General features: G+C 46.2%; 2 protein-coding genes across 3 annotated transcripts; one reads left to right on the top strand and one right to left on the bottom strand.

The window, feature by feature from the left end:
* The first annotated feature begins 262 nt into the window (after positions 1 to 262).
* FBXL15 (F-box and leucine rich repeat protein 15) lies at positions 263 to 7,149 on the top strand. The gene is made up of 4 exons (XM_079975468.1): positions 263 to 403; positions 2,666 to 2,825; positions 3,694 to 4,196; positions 6,293 to 7,149. The coding sequence occupies exons 1-4, from the start codon at positions 357 to 359 to the stop codon at positions 6,480 to 6,482; spliced, it is 900 nt and encodes a 299-aa protein (XP_079831594.1). The 5' UTR covers positions 263 to 356; the 3' UTR covers positions 6,483 to 7,149.
* A 150-nt stretch (positions 7,150 to 7,299) lies between these two features.
* Positions 7,300 to 22,578, bottom strand: CUEDC2 (CUE domain containing 2). 2 transcript variants are annotated; one of them, XM_079975416.1, is made up of 9 exons: positions 22,436 to 22,578; positions 20,422 to 20,514; positions 18,052 to 18,195; positions 16,898 to 16,959; positions 14,859 to 14,983; positions 14,236 to 14,400; positions 11,877 to 11,938; positions 9,703 to 9,763; positions 7,300 to 7,790 (listed from the first exon to the last, which is right to left on the bottom strand). In XM_079975416.1, the coding sequence occupies exons 1-9, from the start codon at positions 22,555 to 22,557 to the stop codon at positions 7,644 to 7,646; spliced, it is 981 nt and encodes a 326-aa protein (XP_079831542.1). In that variant the 5' UTR covers positions 22,558 to 22,578; the 3' UTR covers positions 7,300 to 7,643. The 2 variants fall into 2 exon arrangements, with proteins under 2 accessions (XP_079831542.1, XP_079831543.1); XM_079975417.1 differs by having other exon boundaries at positions 16,898 to 16,956.
* Positions 22,579 to 23,273: the final 695 nt, after the last annotated feature.

Below are 23,273 nucleotides of genomic sequence, written 5' to 3'. Positions count from 1 at the left end.
GGCACAAATAAATAATAGTAATAACAATAATAACAACTCGCATTAAGACAACTGGATGGGTTTGCTCCACCCCTCCCTATGTCTCCAGCCGCCTTTATTTCATCCCTGAGTCCCTGTGAGTAATTAAATGCAGAATACTGGCGGTAATAATAATAATAAAAAAAAATCAGCAGGACAACCTGGGCGGGTTTACTCTACCCTTCATAGCTCTATGCGCGCGGTCCTTCCCTCCCGCCGGGTAAGGAAGCGGTAGAGGACGCAAAAAAGAAGCGACGCTTTCGACGCCCGTGATGTCATTTACGCGACAGCGGCTGCGGCTGTCTGTCTGACGGTGTACCTGCCGGCAGCTCAGAAGGATGGAGCCTCCGGGCGGAGCGCGGCACTCGGGGCCGGCGGGCGTCAGGTGCGGAGAGGCGGGGGATGGGCGTCAGGTGCGGAGAGGCGGGGGATGGGCGGCTGGAGAGTGGGGGGGGGGGCGTCTGGGGAGGGAAAAAAACACCCCTCCCCACCGAGTCATATAATAGACTTGCCTCGGTGGGGGTGGAGAGAGCCGGTGGCGCGTTTGTCTGGTAACCGGAAGGTGGGCGGTTCGAGCCCACGCAGGGCAGTATTTTCTGCATTTGGGGGGGGCGGACTAGATGCAGTGGCGTAGCGTGGGTTGTCAGCACCCGGGGCAAGGCAAGTAATTTGCACCCCCTAACCTGTGGATTTGCACCCCCTAACCTGTGGATTTGCGCCCCCTAACCCTAACCCCCTAAGGGGACGCAGGTGGCGCTGTGGGTTAAAGCCTCAGCGCCTAGGACTTGCCGATCGAAAGGTCGGCGGTTCGAATCCCTGCGGCGGGGTGCGCTCCCGCTGCTCGGTCCCAGCGCCTGCCAACCTAGCAGTTCGAAAGCACCTCCGGGTGCAAGTAGATAAATAGGGACCGCTTACCAGCGGGAAGGTAAACGGCGTTTCCGTGTGCGGCTCTGGCTCGCCAGAGCAGCGATGTCACGCTGGCCACGTGACCCGGAAGTGTCTCCGGACAGTGCTGGCCCTTGGCCTCTTAAGTGAGATGGGCGCACAACCCCCGAGTCTGTCAAGACTGGCCCGTACGGGCAGGGGTACCTTTACCTTTACCTTTAACCCTAACCCCCAGATGTTGCGCCCGGTGCGGCCGGCCCCCCCTGCACCCCCCACGCTACGCCACTGACTAGATGACCCCCCCGGGGAACTACCCCCACCCCCCGACTCCTCAGGTTGTACGATGCACCCGTCATGGGTGCCGTACTGGAGATCCCTGCATGCGGGGGTTGGACTAGATGACCCCCCCCAGGGAACTCCCCCCCACCCCCCCGACTCCTCAGGTTGTACGATGCTAAGTGGAGGTTGGATGGGCATCTGTCATGGGTGCTGTACTGGAGATCCCTGCATCACGGGGGGGGGGGTTGGACTAGATGACACCCCGGTAAAAGGTAAAGGTAAAGGGCCATTAGGTCCAGTTGTGACCGACTCTGGGGTTGTGGCTTTACTGGCCGCTTTACTGGCCGAGGGAGCCGGCGTACGGCTTCCGGGTCATGTGGCCAGCATGACTAAGCCACTTCTGGCGAACCAGAGCCGCGCACGGAAACGCCGTTTACCTTCCCGCCAGAGCGGTACCTATTTATCTACTTGCACTTTGATGTGCTTTCAAACTGCTAGGTTGGCAGGAGCAGGGACTGAGCAATGGGAGCTCACCCCATCGCGGGGATTCGAACCGCCGACCTTCTGATTGGCAAGTCCTAGGCTCCGTGGTTTAACCCACAGCGCCACCCGCATCCCCGATGACAACCCGGAGCCCCTTCCAACTCCACAGTTCTATGAATCCCAACCTGCCCAATCCACCAGGGTGGTTGTGCGAGGGGTGTGTCCCGAGGCAGGGACGTGGGCACTTGAGGACTTGTGTTGCTCTCAGTGCCAGATTTACGTATAAGCTAAACAAGCTGTAGCTTAGGGCCCCACTCTCTTGGGGGGCCCAAAAAAAATAAAAGGGAAAAAAAATCCACTGGATATACATTTCCAAGATATAAGATAAAAAAAAGAAATTAAATAAAACCTACATAGAGCAACAGTGTTTTGTGTTGTGTAGGCTCCTATGATGTAAGCCATGGGCTCCGCCTGCTAGCCTGCTTCCTAAAATATCACTGGTTTGCTCATTTCTATATATAGGGTGCCTGCATTCTGCATGTGCAAATGGCTTTAGATACCTATTAGGTCCATAAATTACCATATAGCATATATTCAACCCCAAAACAGCCATAATTGGTTGTTGACAAAGGACAGCTGGACATATAAAGGACCCCATTACCTTCTAGTAGCTTAGGGCCTCATCAAGTCTAAATCCGGCCCTGGGGTGAAGGCAAAACTTTGGGTTAAATGATGTTGCCTCAGCTAGGAGACCTGCGCAGGTGAACCTGCCTGCACTGCCCTAAATCCGGCGCTGCTCTGTAGGGGGGCGAGATCCTGTCAGGGAAGAAGCGGGGCACAAATTTATTTATTTACTTACATATATTTATCTGTCTCAAAGTTCACACGCTGCTTGATTGTTAAAGCAGTTCTCTTAAGATTACTTTCATGCACGGTGGACTGCCCTGCCGCATTCCTTTTTAAGCAGCTGCTTTCTTGACTTCCTTTTTTTTTATTCCAGAAAGCAGTTATTGGACCTGCCCTGGGAAGACATCCTCTTCCCCCATGTTCTCTCGTATCTCCCTCTGAGGCAACTCCTGAGCCTGCAGAGGGTCAGCAAGGCATTTCAGTCTCTAATTCAGCTTTACCTCACCAACATGCGCTGCTTTGATTCTAGGCAGGTATGGGTAATGTTGTGCATGTGGTAAGAATGTGTGCGTTCAGTCACATGGCAGAGTGAGTGTGGGGCTGATTGTTTCTGTTTTGTTGTTTTTAATATAGCAATTTAGAAAAAAGATACTGAGCGGCAACACCATCACTATCTGCCACGCTTTGTGAAATTAGCTGTAGGTGCTTGGATCAAGCTCTCTGGTTTCTCAATTAGTGTTGGGAATAAGTCAGTGTAAGATAAGAGTTAATATTCCTGGTGCTGAACTTTTGAGCTTCAGCAGTGAGTTTGTTCAGTAATTGATCCTGTGCAGAAGAAAGCAGGGTGGCACGAAAGACAATTTATTTCTAGGAAAAATAAACTGTTATCTGATCCTTATTCCACCAGATTTTTGGATGTAAAATATAGCTTGAAAGTTAATAGTTTTACAGGGATATTTGGTCATATAGAAATTCACATCTATATGTGATGTGAGCATTGTGTACGTAAAGTTGGTGCTTAAATCTCCAATTATGCATATAAACTCTACAAATTGACTTTTTTTTAAAAAAAGCATTCTCCAGATTATAGCAGAAGTTTCTAGAAGAGTATGCTTACTTTAACGCACAAGCCTGTAGTTTGAACTCTCAAGAGGAGTATGCAGAGCCAAAACAGGAATAGTTACTTTATGCAAAGTAATTTTAGGATGGTTAAAATAGACTTGCTCCCTTCAATTTTTTAATTATTATTTACAGATATTATCTTTCTGTAATTTACACCCTACCCTTTAATGCCAATTGCATTTATTAGCTCTGCAAACAAAAATTAGGGCTGGAGGAGAGCGCGCTTGGATTATTAAAATGCTGCAGCAACAACCCATTTTGTCTTCTTGCCTATGGCAGGTGGGACCAAACATTCCGAAAGCTGCATTCTGCATCCTGCTAAAAGACAACGAGGTGTTGCAACAGCTGGCACTACAGAACTGTTCCGATTGGCTGTCTGACAAGGAGCTGCTTCCTGTGATTGGCCAGAACCACCATTTGCAGCAAATTGAGTTGAATGGCTGCGTACAGCTGAGTCGCCATGCCCTGGTGGCCATCTCTTTGAGTTGCCCCAATTTGCGCCGGCTTTCTCTGGCTCATTGCGAGTGGGTGGACAGCCTCTCCCTGCGGAGCCTGGCTGACCACTGCAAGGAGCTGGAGTCCCTGGACCTTACAGCCTGCCGGCAGCTGAAAGATGAAGCCATCTGTTACCTTGCACAGAGGTGTAACAGACTGAAGTCTCTCTCGCTGGCTGTCAACGCGAATGTGGGTGACGCAGCAGTGGAGGAGATTGCCAAAGCCTGTCCCGAACTGGAGCACCTCGACCTCACAGGCTGCCTGCGGGTCAAGAACAACTCCATTAGGTAATGGGTGCAACAGTTCCGTGTGTATTTAATGTGTTTATATCATGCCTTTCACCCAAATAGTAAAGGTAAAGGGACCCCTGACCATTAGGTCCAGTCGTGGCCGACTCCGGGGCTGCGGCGCTCATCTCGCTTTACTGGCCGAGGGAGCCGGCGTACAGCTTCCGGGTCATGTGGCCAGCATGACTAAGCCGCTTCTGGCAAACCAGAGCAGCGCACGGAAATGCCGTTTACCTTCCCGCCGGAGTGGTACCTATTTATCTACTTGCACTTTGACATGCTTTCGAACTGCCAGGTTGGCAGGAGCAGGGACCGAGCAACGGGAGCTCACCCCGTCGCGGGGATTCGAACTGCCGACCTTCTGATCGGTAAGTCCTAGGCTCAGTGGTTTAACCCACAGCGCCATCCAGATAGCTCAAGGCAAAATATAGGGTTTCATCCTCATAACAACTCTGATAAATAGTGACTGGCCCAAGGCCACCCGGTGAGCCTTTTGGTAGGGTGGGTTTTAAAACCCAGGGCTTCCCAGGTCTAGTTGGACATACTAACCACTAGTCAATATAAATCCTATCCTATTATGATAGCTTTTATTCAGTTTATTGCTTATAACTACAGGTCATTCCAATATAAATAACCAGATGGGGTGGAGGATGATAGATTTTATATGGCAAATGAAATGAGAAATTAAAAACAGTCAAGCATAAATCAATAAATTAAAAGATGGAGGTCTTCTCAAATTACCTGGCATGCAGTCCTTTTTGGGCCATTTTCATGAAAGAGTAAATCACATTTTCCATTGATGGATGTATTTAAAATGCCACAAACTTTCCACAATACTTTGCAGCTATTTTTCCTTGTATTTCTTCTGGTTATTTTTATAGTTGTGTCCCCTCCCGCTCCACTTTTGTTCCTTTAGCTTGAAGGATGTGGAAGTTCCAGCCTTTGAAACTTATATCCGCCCCGCTATGTTTTAAGTCTCCTTCTTTGGAGGTCTTTAAGCAGAGGCTTGACAACCATATGTCAGGAGTGCTCTGATGGTGTTTCCTGCTTGGCAGGGGGTTGGACTCGATGGCCCTTGTGGTCTCTTCCAACTCTATGATTCTATGATTCTAAGCTTTAACTAAAAATTGCTTTTGCCTTACAATGTTCTCACCACGAGAGCTACATCTTTATTTTTGGAACACGGAAGTTGACATTCTCTGTGCTGGTTTTTGGTGTTTCTTGCCTTCGGCGGGATTCTTGGATGAACGATGATTCATTGGGACCTGTCTTTTCTAGGCAGGGTCAGTTTGATTTTGAATGTTTAAATAGTGTTGTTACCCTCCTGATCCAGGGAAAAAGTAAAAAGTAAAACATCAGCCTTGGATTATTTTGGCTTTTCACAATGGCAGTAAAAGTACTGGAGTTTGTGGAATCCTATATCAAAAGTACAGATTCTGCAGCTTGAAGCCTAAATTTCTCCAGCCGCAGCAAATGCAAATTCTACAGCATCGTGGGCTTACAATTTGTTTGCACATATCATTTTGGCTGGGCCAACTTTCAGAGACCAGCAAATGGAAATAGATTACTGGTGTTCTGAAAGGCTACTTGGAGACTTGTGGGCTAGCAGAGGTAGGGAAAGCCATGGGGAAGAACACCAAATACCCCTTTCCTTGATTACCAGAGACTTTACTCTGCCCCTCCAAGGCTATTTACAGCCACTTCTCTTTTTACAATATGGAACATCTTCTTGTAACCTTGGGCCAAGCTGACTAATTTACAAGACCACGTTCTGTCTTGAATTTCTGTATCAGAAGAACTGCAAAACCCCCACACGTCGTACAGCAGTTATGTAACTTAATCCCTAGTCTTTCTCTGCTATGATAGGCAGAGACAATTTGCTGGATATTAGCTGGACAGTAGTAGAGATGAGGGATGGAGGTTTTTTGCTGCTTGCTGTTGAATTTCTTGCAGGATTCCCACAGGCATTGACTCTAGGATCTTCTGAATGTAAAATGTGTGCCTTATTGGAGTAGCCCCACCCCAGCTGGTTTGGGCAACTCTGATGCTGGCAGGAGACTGCAAACTTAAACTTCTTGCATCTTCTCTTTTGATAGGACCTTGGCAGAGTACTGCCCCAAGCTGCGTGCTCTGAAGGTGAAGCACTGCCACGACGTGGTAGAATCCAGCCTCAGCATCCTTCGCAATCGTGGTGTGGAGGTAGACGTGGAACCTCCACTACAGCGCGCCCTGGTTCTCTTGCAAGATGTAGTGGGTTTTGCCCCTTTTATCAATCTTCAGATCTAATGAAGGCAAGGCACTGTCCAGTGGTCCCTGGTGGCTGCCTGCAGGAAGACCTGTCGGATTCTGCTGCTGAGGAGGGTTTACGTCTCATCCCTTCAAGCCGGGCTGGTTCTGAGCTACCAATACCCCTTGCTGGGAAACCTGTACGCGCATTAGAAAAACAAACCCACTTGCATCACAATGGACAACAAGGATGTGTTTTGATGCATCCTGGCCAACAGATACATAGCATGTACGTTCAAGGATATTCTAGAGTTGGATTTCAGGCTTGCTGCTGTGAAGCGACTGCTGGCAGGCAGTTGCAATGATGTTTTACCCATTTTACCCAACTGCACTTCATGTGGACCTCCAAAGATAAATAGGGATTTTGGGGCGGGTGGGCGGAATCTATAATAACTGGGGAGTAAGGTTGACAGCTGGCAATATTAGTACGACATCCTTTCTGCTTTGAGTTGAGTGCTGGAGAAGTCCTTACCCTCCTAGAGAGAGTGGGGAGAGATCCTTCCTTCAGGTGTGCAACAGACTGTTGTGCCCTTAAAGGCTTCAGGGTAGATAGGGGAGTGCTGCTACCAGAGTGCTGAGAAGAGTGGCATTCTCCAAATACCCTCCTGCTTTTAAGGGCAAATGTGGACCACACCTGTGCTGGTGCATGTAGCTTCTTCTGTGTATGCGGTTAAAGGGGGAATATTTATTAGATTCTCACCTTCTCACAGCGAAAGGTGAGAATTGGATGAACGAGTGAAATTCTTAGAGCCGATCTTTTAGAAACCAGTCGGAAAATAGCTTTCTAAAAGGAAGCACACTTTTTGACTCTGTAGCAGTCAGGGAAGCTAGCTTTACTGTGTTAGGCGAACGTGATCATACATTATGCACAAATTTCAAATGACTTGTCATAAAACAACACAAGCAGCACACTAGCGTAGTAAACTGCTGTAAGGAAAAGGAAAGAGCAGGAGGAGCAGCAGCAGCTCCTACAGTCACCATAGGCCCTGCTTCTGTATATGGAGAGTTAGTTCTCAAGCATGTAAACACAAACTTCTAATTCTAAATTTCATCCCCCAGATAAATAGGCAGAAGGGTTTCTTCACTCTTGGCTGGTAGATGGTGAGAAAACGGCTAAAACGAGTACCCAAGCAGAAGGCATGTGATGGACTTGAGTGGCCCTTAGTGGAATTTATATTTCCTGGCTGGCTTGAGACTGATGTACGTTCTCTTCATTTCTTCACTCTCTGCCTTCTTGATATCCTTGTATCGTTCCCCTTTTGTACTTACTACCTGATTGTCAATGTAGCGAATCATCTTCTTGGGAGCCTAAGGGCAAAGAACGAAAACAGAAGCTGAGTTGCTTTCCAATCTGAATGGGCTGTTTCTTTGTGAATTGGTTGGTGGAATAGTTAATTCCTTGCACAAATAACTGCACTAACGCAAGGCTCCTTCCTGGGAGCTCAAGATGACCCATCCACAGTGGAGACTGGCTGCTACATCTTTGCATGACGCACTGGAAGCTGGAAAGACCAGAACACATGGCCTCTGCTGGGAATTTGGCTGTGGTTGCATTATTTAATGACCTACAAGACAAGAGACGCAGCAGAATCTGCTGTTTAAACAAAACGTGTGCTCAGAAGAGGGAAATACCGTATTTTTCGCTCTATTGGACGCAGTTTTTCCCCTCCAAAAATTGAGGGGAAATGTGTGTGCGTCCTATGGAGCGAATGCAGGCTTCTGCCATAGCCGCGCGCAACCCCCCCCCCCGGCAGGGAGAGGCTGCATGGGCTATGGCTTCTTTAGCCCTGCACAGCGTCTCCCGGCAAGGAGAGGCTGCACGGGGCTAAAGGGGAAGCCAAAGCAGCGAGCAGGATCCATCCCGCTCGCTGCCTTGCCTTCTTCCACAGCTGCGCGCAACCCCTCCGCAAGGAGAGGCTGCACGGAGCTATGGATTCTTTAGCCCCACGCAGCCTCTCCCGGGAGGGAGAGGCTGCAGGGGGCTAAAGGGGAAGCCAAAGCAGTGAGCAGGATCCATCCCGCTCGCTGCCTTGCCTTCTTCCATAGCTGCGCAACCCCTCTGGCAGGGAGAGGTTGTGTGCAGCCTGTATGCTGCTCTTTGGGGCTGGGGGGGGGAAAATATTTTTTCCTTGATTTCCCCCCCAAAAAAAACTGGGTGCGCCCTATGGTCCGGTGCGCCCTATGGTGCGAAAAATACGGTACATAGGGAAATGGCCTCTCTTCATGCGGAGTGTCTTCAATTTCGGTGCAGAAAATGTGCTTTAGTTATACTTTGGGGAATACTATACTGCATGTAAAGGACTCGTTCCAAAAGGGCTGCTGTGTTTAGATAGGAATTCATTGCGGGGGGGGGGGGGCATCCTCTTTGGGGTTACAGTAACTTAAGATGTAGAGCTATACATCTTGCTGTATTCTAGAAGGGTAGGGACAGTACTTGAGTGATACACTCTCAAAATCACCATAAAAAGAAAGTAGCTTTCAGGATGTAATTGGATTCTTTTGCTTGAAGTTATTTGCTTTTATGAACAGTTCTGGAGGACATCTAACTTGTGATCTCACTTAATTGAAGAGACTGAGGGATGCTGGATTATGTGGACTGGGTTCCCTTCCAACTATTTGTTTTTCACAGGGCCCCCTCCCACCCCCCCCCCCCCAAAAAAAATCCTGTGATATGAAACCTGGCCTCTTGAGTTCATGGAACTCATGCACGGAACTCATGCAGAGCAAATAGTTTTCCCCTACCATTTATTTGCAAGACCCCTACAAGACGTGCCTGTCCCAGAGATTCCTTTCTGAAGCAATTGTATATCTGGAAAAGCATGGCACTATCTGATCTCAGTGCCTGGATGAATGCTTACTGAAATCTACTATTGCCAAGTCCTGTGTGTACATAAAATAGCCCCGATGACCTTGGCATCTGTTGCAGTTTACTAAAAGTGAACACAAAGGCAGTAAAATGGGGGTAGCAATAGTTTGGTGCTAGAGACATTGAGATAGGGGTTGATGCAACTTTTTAAGCTATTATCTATCCCCCTAGCTCTGAGTGGCAAATCTACTCTAAAGCCATTTGTCTGCTTTTTGCTGGTAACAGGTTAGATGCCCACAGTTTGTCTGCCCGACCTCAAACCACTGTAAATAATGATACAAAGCAGTGAGGCTGCGTTATAAAAGTTCTTTCCCCTATTTCAGCTATTGGCTTGCATACGTTTGTGTTGCTTACCTCTTTGGGGGGCGCTGGCCTGTGTGTTTTCTGATCCTCTTCATTATCTACCATCATGTACCTAAAACACACAAGAAATGCACAAAGCCCTCTTGAGAGGTGGGTCTTTTAGGAAAGTGCAAAACGCTTTGCCGGTGGAAAGTTTCCCCTTCTTCCTTTGGAGAAAAGTTCCCACCCTGTTGGTTTTAAAGTTTGTTATATAGAGGACACGCCCTTTCCCACATGGCAGAGCCATATGTGCGATTGACAGGTAACTTAAATTTAGCAGCCAGTTCTGCTGTGTAGTGCTGATTCCATTGACTCTTCTGCGGTAAGGATGCAGATGAAACAGCATATAGATTTTTAAATAAAAATGCCTCCGGAAAGCTTTGTGACTGTACCTTTTTGCTGTTGTCTCCCCCAGTAGGTCCTGCTGTACAGAAGTAAGTACCATATTTTTTGCTCTATAAGACTCACTTTTTTCCTCCTAAAATGTAAGGGGAAATGTGTGTGCGTCTTATGGAGCGAACGCAGGCTGCGCAGCTATCCCAGAAGCCAGAACAGCAAGAGGGATTGCTGCTTTCACTGCACAGCGATCCCTCTTGCTGTTCTGGCTTCTGAGATTCAGAATATTTTTTTTCTTGTTTTCCTCCTCCAAAAACTAGGTGCGTCTTGTGGTCTGGTGCGTCTTATAGAGCGAAAAATACGGTATTTTGATCATCTAAGGTCAAATGTTGAGAGAGATGTATTCCTCTTCTTGATAGTACAGCTGGACATGTTTTCTCCTCTCACACTGTTCAGTTTTCTTTCCAGCCACAGAAATTCAATATATCGAAAATACAGTGTGGCTTGCACTATAAAGAGAGCCAACAGGGAATTGGGAACACACCCAACTCCTTTCTCTTGACCGAGGCCCGTTTAATACAGTCCAGGATGCTTAGAACAGTGATTTTGTTTGAAACCCATTGGTTTATTTAAATAGGTTTATTAAACCTATTTAATCAGCTTGGATAGCTCATCTGGTTAGAGTGTGGTGCTGATAATGCCAAGGCTGCAGGTTCCATCCCCGTATGGGACAGCTGCATATTCTTGCATTGCGGCAGTGGCGCCCACCCTGTGGAACGCCCTCCCACCAGATGTCAAGGAAATAAACAGCTGTCTGACTTTTAGAAGACATCTGAAGGCAGCCTTGTTTAGGGAAGTTTTTAATGTTTGATTTTTTATTGTGTTTTTAATATCCTGTTGGAAGCCGCTGAGTGTGGCTGGGGAGGTCCGGACAGATGGGTGGGGTATGAGTAATTAATTAATTAATTTATTCATTAATTACTACTGCTACTACTATGGGGGAAAGGGTTTGGACTAGATCATGGGTAGGCAACCTAAGGCCCGGGGGCCGGATGCGGCCCAATTGCCTTCTCATTCCAGCCCGCGGACGGTCCGGGAATCAGCGTCTTTTTACATGAGTAGAATGTGTCCTTTTATTTAAAATGCATCTCTGGGTTATTTGTGGGGCATAGGAATTCATTCCCCCCCCCCCAAAAAAAAATATAGTCTGGACCCCCCACAAGGTCTGTGGGACAGTGGACAGGCCCCCTGCTGAAAAAGTTTGCTGACCCCTGGACTAGATGATTGTCAGGGTCCCTTCCAACTATACGGTTCTGTGAAAGCTGATGTTTGGCACTGATGTTCATTTTTGGTGTCCCGAGCTCATATCGAAAAAGCCAGAAATTGTCAGAGTTGCCTTGCGCTTCAGGGTCGCACCTAGCAGTCATATTTAGTAACATGAGACTTAGCATCTGTGCCCCCCGCTGAACGACATTAAACTGCAGTAGAATAACGTACACTAATAATTCTAGCACTTATGCTCTGTGTACATTTAAATCAGTATTTGCATTTGACACATCATCATCTGTGCCTGGGGTACTGCATTCACCGGGGGATAATTCACTGTTGCTACTGTTTTATGGATGGAAAGCTGAACATTCAGGAAACAGGCCTGGAATGTCTCTTATGGGGCAGACCCCATATATAATCCCTTGCTGGTGGCTACAGCCCTGGCAACGCTGACTGCAAGGAAGCTCTTTCCCAATTAGAGGTGACACACACATATTTCTAGCGCTGGACTGAAAGCCAAAATAAAGTCTGACCACTTTGAACCACACTTCCTGAATTGATTTTTGTGCCTTGTTACTTACTTCTCCAAGATAAATTGCTTTAATTCGCCTTGCTTGGGTGTCTTCTGGGATCTTGAAGCTTCCTAAAAGGAAAGAGCAGGACAGGAAACGCAGAAACAGAAATACGAGAAGGTGAGACTCGCATTCAGCTGTTGCCTGGGGAGTATTAATACAGCTTAGATGTAGAGAATACTGGATATTTGTGAGCATCATGATCCCAGCAACCAGTTTCCATAACTGCTGTTATGCAGGGAAAGCTGAAAGGTGCCTTGTCAAAAAGAAAAAGAAAAAAAGAGTGTGATCTAAAGTTTGTGAGGTCCATCAGAGAACTATCCATTCCCCTGCACCAGGTTCTAAAATAAATGTATTACGTGCATGGCTGTTTAAAGCTTGATTATAACACAGAGGTAGAGGCGTCACCTTGCCAACAAAGGTCTGTATAGTAAAAGCTATGGTTTTCCCAGTAGTGATGTATGGAAGTGAGAGCTGGACCATAAAGAAGGCTGACCGCCGAAGAATTGATGCTTTTGAATTATGGTGTTGGAGGAGACTCTTGAGAGTCCCATGGACTGCAAGAAGATCAAACCTCTCCATTCTGAAGGAAATCAGCCCTGAGTGCTCACTGGAAGGACAGATCGTGAAGCTGAGGCTCCAATACTTTGGCCAGCTCACGAGAAGAGAAGACACCCTGGAAAAGACCCTGATGTTGGGAAAGATGGAGGGCACAAGGAGAAGGGGACGACAAAGGATGAGATGGTTGGATAGTGTTCTCGAAACTACCAGCATGAATTTGACTAAACTGTGGGAAGCAGTGGAAGACAGGAGTGCCTGGCGTGCTCTGGTCCATGGGGTCACGAAGAGTCGGACATGACTAAACGACTAAACAACAACAACAACATAACACAGAGGTAGTAACATGGTATATTGTAGGATTGGGAAGGCTAAGATCAACCTGAAAGAATAGGAAATGCTGGAAGGGCTCCAACTGCATACACTGACAGATCTTGAACTAATCAAACCTTTAACATTTTAAAGCAGAGCTGGGACACGTTTGTTTCATAGGCTGAGTGTGGCCCCCCCAGGCGTCACTCTCAGGCCCTTGGTACCATCCCTGGCCATGCCCCTCTCCAGTCTTGCTCCGTGCTGTTCTTGTGTGATGTTTGCATGGCTGCAACACAGCCTTTGAAATGTGATAAGACATCGTTTGCCCGGATGGATATACACACATGCATAGCAACCTCTGGCTTTCCTGGCTCTTGCATGCAGCATAGACTGGCACCTGTCACTCTGCTTGCTGTGGCCTTGCTGTGCAACCTCTGGAAGGAGGAATGCAGCTTGAGAGCTGAAAAGGGTTCCCCACTCTTATTTTAAAGGTTTTATGGAGGAAACCTATATTCTCCAATGATAAAGAAAGTGGAATCACACACAGCTTCTGTACTGAAACGTAGACTTTCTAACAGGCTACCATTTGAATTTTGATTCCCAGCACAGGTGGAATACTTGGCAGTTCGGTCCAGAAACTCCTCTTTCACCTGGCTAAAAATGACCTGGTTTCTCCCAGTTTGCTTCCTGGCATGGCACAGCTATGGGACAATACCCGATTCTGTCCCACTTGGGACTACAGTGGTACCTCGGGTTATGTATGCTTCAGGTTACAGATGTTTCAGGTTACAGACTCCACTAACCCAGAAATAGTACCTCAGGTTAAGAACTTTGCTTCAGGATGAGAACAGAAATCGTGTTCTGCCGGCGCGGCGGCAGCAGGAGGCCCCATTAGCTAAAGTGGTGCTTCAGGTTAAGAACAGTTTCAGGTTAAGAATGGACCTCTGGAACAAATTAAGTACTTAACCCGAGGTACCACTGTACTGTAATGTGCTCTACGTGGGGCTACAGGGTGACTCGGAAACTACAACTAATGCAGAACACAGCAGGTAACTGGTGATGGAGTGGCCACTGAGACCATATAACACCAGTCCTGAAAGACCTACAGTGCTGGCGCTGATCTTTAAAGCCCTACATGGCCTTGGCCCAGTATATCTGAAAGAGTGTGTCCACCCCCATTGTTCAGCCCGGACACTGAGGTCCAGTTCTGAGGGCCTTGTGGCAGTTCCCTCATTGTGAGAGGTGAGGTTACAGCAGGGAACCAGGCAGAAGGCCTTCTCGGTAGTGGCACCTGCCCTGTGGAACACCCTCCCATCAGATGTCAAGGAGATGAGTAAGTACATAAGCTTCAGAAGACATCTGAAGGCAGCGTTGTATAGGAAAGACTTTTGATGTGTGATGTTTTGTTTTGTTTTTATATGTCTTGGAAGCTGCCCAGAGAGGCTGAGGCAACCCAGTCAGATGGGTGGGGCATGAATAATAAAAATATTACTATTACCTGTATGGTTGTATCCAGGGTGTTGAGTTGCACCTTCTCCTCTAGGATGAGCTGTGCTGCCTCTTCCAGGTTCCCCAAGGCCATGCCTAGAGCCTTTTGGGCTTGGCTCACCGTGCAGGATGGAAACATCTCCAGAATCATTTCCACTGGATCACCATGTGTTTCCTGGTCAAGCCAAGGAAGAAACAGAAGGAATCGTAAGGAACAACGAGGGTCATCTTGTCCAAGCCCCTGCAATGCAGGAATCTTTTGGCCAACCTGGGGCTTGAACCCACAATCCCGAGATGTAATAATAATAATAATAATAATAATAATAATTTATTTATACCCCGCCCATCTGGCTGGGCCTCCCCAGCCACTCTGGGCGGCTTCCATAGAAAGCAAAAATACAATAAAATATCACACGTTAAAAACTTCCCTGAAACTTCCCTGAAATATGTTCTAGGAATGGACCAAACACACATTTATTGCAACCCCACTCTGCAAAACAAACCCTCTCAGTTTTTAGGGAAGTAATCAGCTGCGATGGCACGGTGGACAGGAAAAAAAGAATTTCACAAGGAAATCCACCAACCAGAGTTAGCTGAAGAGGCCACTAAAGTTGAACCTCCCACAGTCCATACCTCTGCTGGGGCTTCCTCGACTGGGGAATACGACAGCCTGTTGTCCTCAGACACACTTGCTCCCTCTTCATAAAAATGGGCCGTTGCTTCAGATTTTACATGGCTCCTGCTCTGCATGGTGTATTCTGGAAGATGCACAACACCTTTAGACACAAAAGACCCTAGCAGACCCACCTACCTGCCGCTCAAAGAGAACAAGACAATTTGTACCACTTTATTAATTTTTTAAATTAAATTTTCTGTTTTACAATATAAAATATTCATTTAAAGGTAAAGGTAAAGGTACCCCTGCCTGTCAGGGCCAGTCGTGTCCGACTCTAGGGTTGTGCGCCCATCTCACTTAAGAGGCCGGGGGCTAGCGCTGTCCAGAGACACTTCCGGGTCACGTGGCCAGCGTGAAGAAGCTGCTCTGGTGAGCCAGCACCAGCGCAGCACACGGAAACGCTGTTTACCTTCCCGGTATAAAGTGGTACCTATTTATCTACTTGCACTTAGGGGTGCTTTCAAACTGCTAGGTGGGCAGGAACTGGGACAGAAAGACAGGAGCTCACCCCGCCGCGGGGATTCGAACCGCCGACCATACGATCGGCAAGTCCTAGGCACTGAGGTTTTACTCACAGCGCCACCAGCGTCCCTCCAAAATATTCATTTAAACAACCTTAAAATATCAGTGACTTCCTGTCTTCTCTTTCCATGTTCATTTTGCATAACATAAATCCCTGCATATTTTATATAAACTAAACCATTCAGTATTCCATTATTACATCTATCAAAACTTATGTGCACTGTTTAATTTATCTTAATGCTACCAACGTTTTCAAATGTACACAATACGCCCCCATATATTCAATATATGTTTTCCAATCTTCTTTAAATGTATGCTCCTCTTGTTCTCTTATTCTGTAAGAATAAGCTACACATATTCCATCAGTTTCAGCTGCCATTCTTCTTTAGTTGGGACCTCGCTCATTTTGCATTTGGGGGCTAATGAAACACGGGCCGCAGTAGTAGCATACATAAATAACCTTTTTTGACACCTGGGAATTTCCTTCTGAATTATCCCCAACAGAAAGGACTCTGGGGTTTTTTTTGGGGGGGGGGACGTGCTTTTAAACATATTTTTCAATTCATTATAAATGATTTCCCAATACTCTTTTATCCTTTTACAGGTCCACCACATATGAAAGAACATACCCTCGACCTCATTGCATCTCTAGCACTTATCTGCTTCAGTCTTATACATCTTAGCAAGCCATGTGAAACACTGCCTAGGCAGTTTTGTATTTATACTAGAAACACTGTGTTTATTGCATAGCTTATCTAAATGATGTCAAAATGGACCGTGGACCTCTCACGTTCTAAAGCTGCACATATGGGCAAGGTAGACTGGCTTAAATGAGAAGTTGGCGGCACAGAACTCTACACAAGTGTTTTCATATATTCAGTGTCATGTTCCACCGTGAAGACTTGTCTCTTCTGGCTTGTCTCTTCTGGCACTATTACAGTGGTACCTCGGGTTAAGATCTTAATACGTTCTGGAGGTCCGTTCTTAACCTGAAACTGTTCTTAAAGCTAGTTCAACTCTTGACATCTCCAGTTACCATCATTTGTAAGTTTGATTTATTACCTGCCCCCCACCCTAAGCACCATATATTAAATACAACTTTAATATAGTAATCAAGTATTAAAAGTTCAAGCTAAATATTATTAATTATTATTATCATTCACTGAATTTGTTAGTCGCTTTCTCTTGCCCAAGGCAACTCAAAGAGACTCACAACCCAAAAAAGATTCAAAATGGGTGGCAAAATGCCAACTGTGCTGGGTTTTTTTGTATTCCTCTAGGGCCAGGGTCTTCCCACCATCCCAAAATCACTTTATACTAAGAAATTATGTGTGGTATCCAAGACCTTGATGTATCTTAATTCTACCTCCTCTTATTCAGTGTGCTACAAGCCTTGTATTCCAGTTAGCCTCTTGGACAACACCTTTAGCCAGACAATACTGCCTGTCACCCGAGTGCTCATCACACGACTTACGTTTACTGCGGGCTTCATGGAGCCTTTCTGAGAGAGAAAACATCATTTCACAAACGTTGCTACTGCAAGAAAAGGACAGAGCATTATTGGCAAAGACCAGATTGAGGAGCAACCGGGAAATTTCCTCTCCCATCGCAGTATCCCGTCTAGCGGAGACAGAGGTAAGGAGAGCAAACGCCAAAGAGACTCTATTCATCGCAAAACATTACAAAATGGCAAAGGCATGCAGACCAATATAATTTGTAGCCACATGATCATTCTGAATAACTTCAGTCAAAATGCTTTGTTCAGACCCCACTGTTTGAAATCTGCAGGACTGAAGTAGCGCTGGGAAAACCTAGGAGGACTATACGATGATGACTGTATTACGTGAGACCTCCCATGAAGACATGAGTTCATAAGGCATGGAAGTTCAGTAATTCCTGATGGAAAGAAGACGAAGTCCCTACCAGAGAGGAATGGCAAGTTAAACTGATGGACTACACTAAAATGGCCAAGCTGACTGGGAAACTCAGAAACCAAGAGGACAAAAACTTTTTAAAAATGGGGAAAATTTATAATTTATCTAGGAGACCACTGCAAGCAGATGGAAACATTAGCAGGATTTGAAACCTACTTGTATGTAACAAATACCATGGATAATATGGATTGATTTAAAATCTAGAATATGGAATAATATGCAGCTGTAAATGTTGACAATAGGACCCATGGGGGGGATGTGGGGGGAAAAGTCTTGAGATTCAGAGTAATCTCTCTATATGGACATGCATTTGGATGTTATAAATTTGTATTTGTAAAATCAAATAAAAATGATTTTTTAAAAAAGGAAGTTCAGTAACCCCACCCCCGAAAGTTAGAACACAAGTTCAGAAACTTGAAAGCAGGAGACCTTTGTAGGGATGACCTACCTATTATCTAATTTGTCTCCAAATTAACCGGGGACAAAGTTGGAAACAAAAGATTGGCACTTGCTGTAAAATTAATAAGCTGAAATTCTCCACCACTGAAATCTAGCAAATACAAGCAGAAGGAGATCCAAATGTTGACAACAGCAGAGCAAGACTCTGACAGGTATGGCCTAGGCAGCACATATCAGAAGAGCTCACTCACTGAGCTCAGGTGTGATCACATCTTTTAAAAGCAGTAACATTTACCTGTTGATTTCCGCAAAGCCAGGGACGTACGCTCCCATCATTTCCATAAAGGTGTCCATGTCAAAATTCTCTTCAAACGACTCGTGGGACCCAAGCCCTTCCAGGATGCTTGCCACGTAGGAGAAAACAATGTCATCCAGACCACTGAGGGTGGGGAAAGGAAAGCAAAGCAAAAAGATTATAGAAACCCGACACATTCCATTTGCTTATCACACCCTGTTGGATAAAAGCCACCTGATTCCTTAAGATGAACTGCAGTTAATGTTTCATTTAGATTTCTTCCCCAATCAGCTTTATAAAACATGTTTATGTTAAAAAGCCATGAATGGAACAATAAAAAATATTGCCGCTCCTTTTTGCTATGTTGTTGCAGCGACCCAAACATTTTGAATCCTGTGAACAATGTGCTTTGTTAAGTCACTATTCAATAAGCACTGTGCAGTTTTCTTTCCACCCTAGTCAGATTGGCCAAATGTGAGGGATGATGGGAGCTGAATTGCAACAATATCTGGAGGGCTACAGATCTCCCAGCCCTGCTCTAAATTCTTCACCATCGGTCAGGTATCTCCAGAGAGGACCGAGAACGAAACCTGCCTGAGTCAGCGTAAACCAAGGTTTCCCAAAGTTGGGTCTCCAGCTGTTTTTGGACCACAACTCCCATCACTCCTAGCTAGCTGGACCAATGGTCAGGGATGATGGGATTTGGAGTCCAAAAACAGCTGGAAACCCAAGTTTGTAAAATCCTGGCATAGACAATACTGAGCAAGATTGACTAATGCTATGAGGCAGCCTATTAAGTCCCTATGGAAAAGCTTTTGCTGCAGCCAGGAACGTTTGTTTTTTTTTTTTTTAAAGAAAACCTTTGATTCAAAGGCAAAGCCAGAAATTAAAACTGGAAATCCATCTTCAACAATCTCTTCAGCCTCTAGAATAATTCAGCATTTGCTGCCTGCTCCCCTGCTCTACTGCCCCAAGAATGAAACTTTTAAAAATAACTATTTAAAATATCCACATCAATGATTATTTACAGTTCATAGAAATGGAAGCTGAGGGATACTATTTCCACATGAAGGTTGGCTCAGAAATGTACAGTTACGCCGTTTATGTAAAATACTGGGTTTGCCATAATTTGTGTGTCTATAAAATTAGGATTTTTCATTTTTTAAAGGAAAGAGTCTGACCTTTCCTGAAGTCCAGAGTGCCAGGTAAGCTATAGACAGAAGGAAAGCTTACTGGTGAAGAATAGAGAGGGGAGCAGATAATTATTTTGACACTTAAGCTTCTCCCACGAGACATTTAACAATTATGCAATTATTTTTCTACTGTAGGCACTCATAGCAATTAACAAATTATTAATTAAATGTTACATTCACCATTAATGACGATATCATCTGACATCTATGAGTACAGCTAAATAAAGACTGAGGAGTACCTATGGAAGTAAGGTAAAGGTAAAGGAACCCTTGACCATTAGGTCCAGTCGTGACTGACTCTGGGGTTGCGACGCTCATCTTGCTTTATTGGCCGAGGGAGCCGGCGTGCAGCTTCCGGGTCATGTGGCCAGTATGACTAAGCCACTTCTGGCAAACCAGAGCAGCGCACGGAAACACCGTTTACCTTCCTGCCAGAGCGGTACCTATTTATCTACTTGCACTTTGAGGTGCTTTCAAACTGCTAGGTTGGCAGGAGCAGGGACCGAGCAACGGAAGCTCACCCCCTCGCGGGGATTCGAACCGCCAACCTTCTGATCGGCAAGTCCTAGGCTCTGTGGTTTAACCCACAACTCCACCGTATCCCTTTACCTATGGAAGTAGGAGGATCAATAAGCCATGATGACATTCTAATACTGTGAATAAGACCCTCTTTGAAAAGCATCAGAGAAAAGGGGGAAAGGAAAGGAGAAAAGGAGGTTGCACCCATAAATTAATTTGTTTACACATCCAGCTTACTCAGCCATAACAACTTGTTAAAATTATACACTCCATCACTCTAATTTTCTACAAAAACAAAACATATTGAATCCCCACAGTGCTACAGCAAGCCAATTTTGGCTTTGCTCCAGTACAGTAACTAAAAATACTCATTACGTAAGGTTTGTGGTTTCAGAAGAAGGAAATCCTACAGTTGGACAACAGGCACCGTGAAGGCCGCGCCATGCAGTTTCAATTTAGGAACTTGGCTTCCGTAAACTGGATTTGGAACTGAAATATCACCATAGAGGTCCCAGAGACACAAAGGCTAGTAGATGCCAGCCCACTCTGTAACACAGTTGCGACACACCGCTAATGAAAATCCACACAGTGATTTCGCATGGAAAACATGACACGCTTCTGTATGGCTGTCCTAGACCCAAAGTGAGATAAAACGTACCTCAGGTCAGCACCTGGGATATGACTCTGGATGAAGACTGACAAACTATCTTGGATTATTCTCTCCGACTGCATTTCCTTTGAGGAGTGTGTGCTGGGGAAGAGAAAAAAAACACACACACAAAATTCCAAAGTGCAAACCGACACAAGCTCCAATGCATAATGCTGAATTTGCAGGCCAAAATACGAGACGTGCTCCCTCTGACAGATCAAGGCACCACTCAGATGATTTTGTACTGTACAAAATCTGAAATGTGTCAAGAAAAATCACAGGCCACAGCAGTTCTTCCCTGGGGAAGCTACTGATTTTGAGTCACGGCCTCAGGTGAAGGAGAAGTGGAATATTTCAGCCAGCAACTCAGCTTAGAGCCAAATTCTGCATGATCAATGCACGAGTGCATTTAGCATACCAGGTGGGTTTTCTCTCTTAAGCCACCAGGAGTCATGATCAGGATCATGCCCCACTGCATGCAATAATAATAATAATTTATTATTTCTACCCTGCCCATCTGGCTGGGTTTCCTCAGCCACTCTGGGCAGCTCCCAGCAGAATATTAAAAACACAATAAAACATCAAACATTAAAAACTTCCCTAAACAGGGCTGCTTTCCGATGTCTTCTAAAAGTCAGATAGTTGTTTATTTCCTTGACATATGATGGGAGGGCTTTCCACAGGGCGGGTGCGAATACCGAGAAGGCCCTCTGCCTGGTTCCTTGTAACCTTACTTCTCGCAGTGAGGGAACCGCCAGAAGGCCCTCGGAGCTGGACCTCAATGTCTGGGCTGAACGATGGGGGTGGAGACGCTTCTTCAGGTATACATGTGTGTCTAGGAATACAATCTTTTCCCAGTCTCCTGTTGAAAAGCACCCCCCTCACCCCCACTACGGACACCAATAGTACTTGGTGTGTGATTTTCATCAGGTAAACATTACATAAACCCCCTCCGCCCTGGAGTCTCAGTCCCACCTGCAATTTATCTAGCTATAGATGAAAATGTTTCAGGGACAGAACTGCGAGGTAGGAATAGCACATTCAAGCATTTGTTTTTGCTGGGCTCGTATCGGGATGATGTGATTAGAGCTGTCAAAGGCTCCATACGTAATCATTTGCGTTCCAGATGTTCTGGAATAACGACAATGATCTGTCTTGGCGCACGGCGGCAAGAATATCCAATGGAAAGGAAGGAGTACCGGGGGAGTAAGCGCATTGATACTAATGAATGGCGTTTAACTAAAACCAGGTGTAAATATGTGCAAGTACCACAACGGTAAGAAGGATTTTGTGTCCTGCGTTGTAAAGAGTGCCATAGAATACTTTCCCTAGCACGGCAGTGAAGTCATGGGGGAGGGGGGGTGGAGGGAAAGGTTCTCACCAACTCGGTTTCTGCATGTCAGGCTGCCCTGAAAAGGAACTAAAAGAGGACCAATTTACAAATATGAAGGCAAGCAGGACCATAAAGAAGCTGGATATTTCTGCAGTCTGTTGCAAAAGCACACACACACAAATAATTATCATAATATTAGTAACCGCCAAATAGATATGTGTGCTTTTGTAATAATTTGGAAAGGGTGTCTGAGCAGCCTCTGAGCATCCTTCGCCCAGGCAGGATGGGGGAGGCCATCATTAGGGTGCCATCATTAGGCCAAGTGGGGCACAGTTTTAGGCAAACTAGTTTTCTTTCACGCTTGAGAAAGGCAATTTAAGATCGAGGCGCTGCTTTTTCTTGCCATTTAAAATAAACTTTGCAGCTTCAAGTTTTCATTCCGCCCCCACCCCCCACCCCACCCTGCAAGGCTTTTGAAAATCGAAGTTAGCAGGGGAGGGGGGCGTTTTGGGTGCGCGCCCGCGCAAGTATTTAGCTTCGCCTAGGGCGCAAAACAGACCCGGCACCGACGCTGCCGCGAGAGCAGCAGGGGACTCCGCCGGAGGGTGAATGCACTCTGCACATGCTCAGGAGGCGGCGCAAAAAAACGACGACAAGCAGCTAAAGTCAAGGGCTTCTGGAAACACTCACTAGGGGCGTGCCTGCCTGTAGGTCTGTCTGTCTGTCCGCCCGCCGGGCGACCTGCGCGCCTCCTCCGCCCGCTCCCGCGTAGAGATGTTGAAAGAATCACGTGGTTCCGAATCCTCCTTCATCCCAAAGCGGGAGGAGGAGGAGGAGGAGGAGGATGTGGTCCAGATTAGCATCACTGCGCATAGACTTAGAAATGCAGACTGATCACTCGCATCCGAATAGGAGACTTCCTGGTAGCTTTGGAAGACTCACTCGCTCCTTCTTCTGTCAGAGCCAATGTGCGCCTTCCTAGTGGGCTGCTAGCGTATATATTGCGAGTTCAAATTGGATGGGCACATGTGAATAAATCAATCCAGTAAATCAATGCAAAATACACCATTAGAAAGGAGAAGGAACTCAGCAAAGAACAATTAGAAGAGCTGAACATAGCAGACCAAGTAAAAGAGGCAGAAATCTTTCACCCCACCACAAAAAAAAAGTTCTGCTCGTTTCTGCTGCTCAGCCGCGCACCGAGTGGCCATTCAGTACCTTATGGAGAATAAAGACCTGCCAAAGGTCGAAGAAGGGGAAGAAATGGAGGCAGTGAGAGATTTTACTTTCTTGGGCTCCATGATCACTGCAGATGGTGACAGCAGCCACGAAATTAAAAGACGCCTGCTTCTTGGGAGAAGGGCAATGACAGGCCTAGACAGCATCTTGAGAAGTAGAGACATCACCTTGCCAACAAAGGTCCGTATAGTTAAAGCTATGGTTTTCCCAGTAGTGATGTATGGAAGTGAGAGCTGGACCATAAAGAAGGCTGATCGCCGAAGAATTGATGCTTTTGAATTCTGGTGCT

The sequence above is a fragment of the Podarcis cretensis genome (assembly GCF_951804945.1).
Source record: "Podarcis cretensis genome assembly, chromosome: 5".
Lineage (NCBI taxonomy): Eukaryota > Metazoa > Chordata > Lepidosauria > Squamata > Lacertidae > Podarcis > Podarcis cretensis.
The sequence above is the reverse complement of the archived record's forward strand: the minus strand, read 5'-3'. Positions and strand labels throughout refer to the sequence as shown.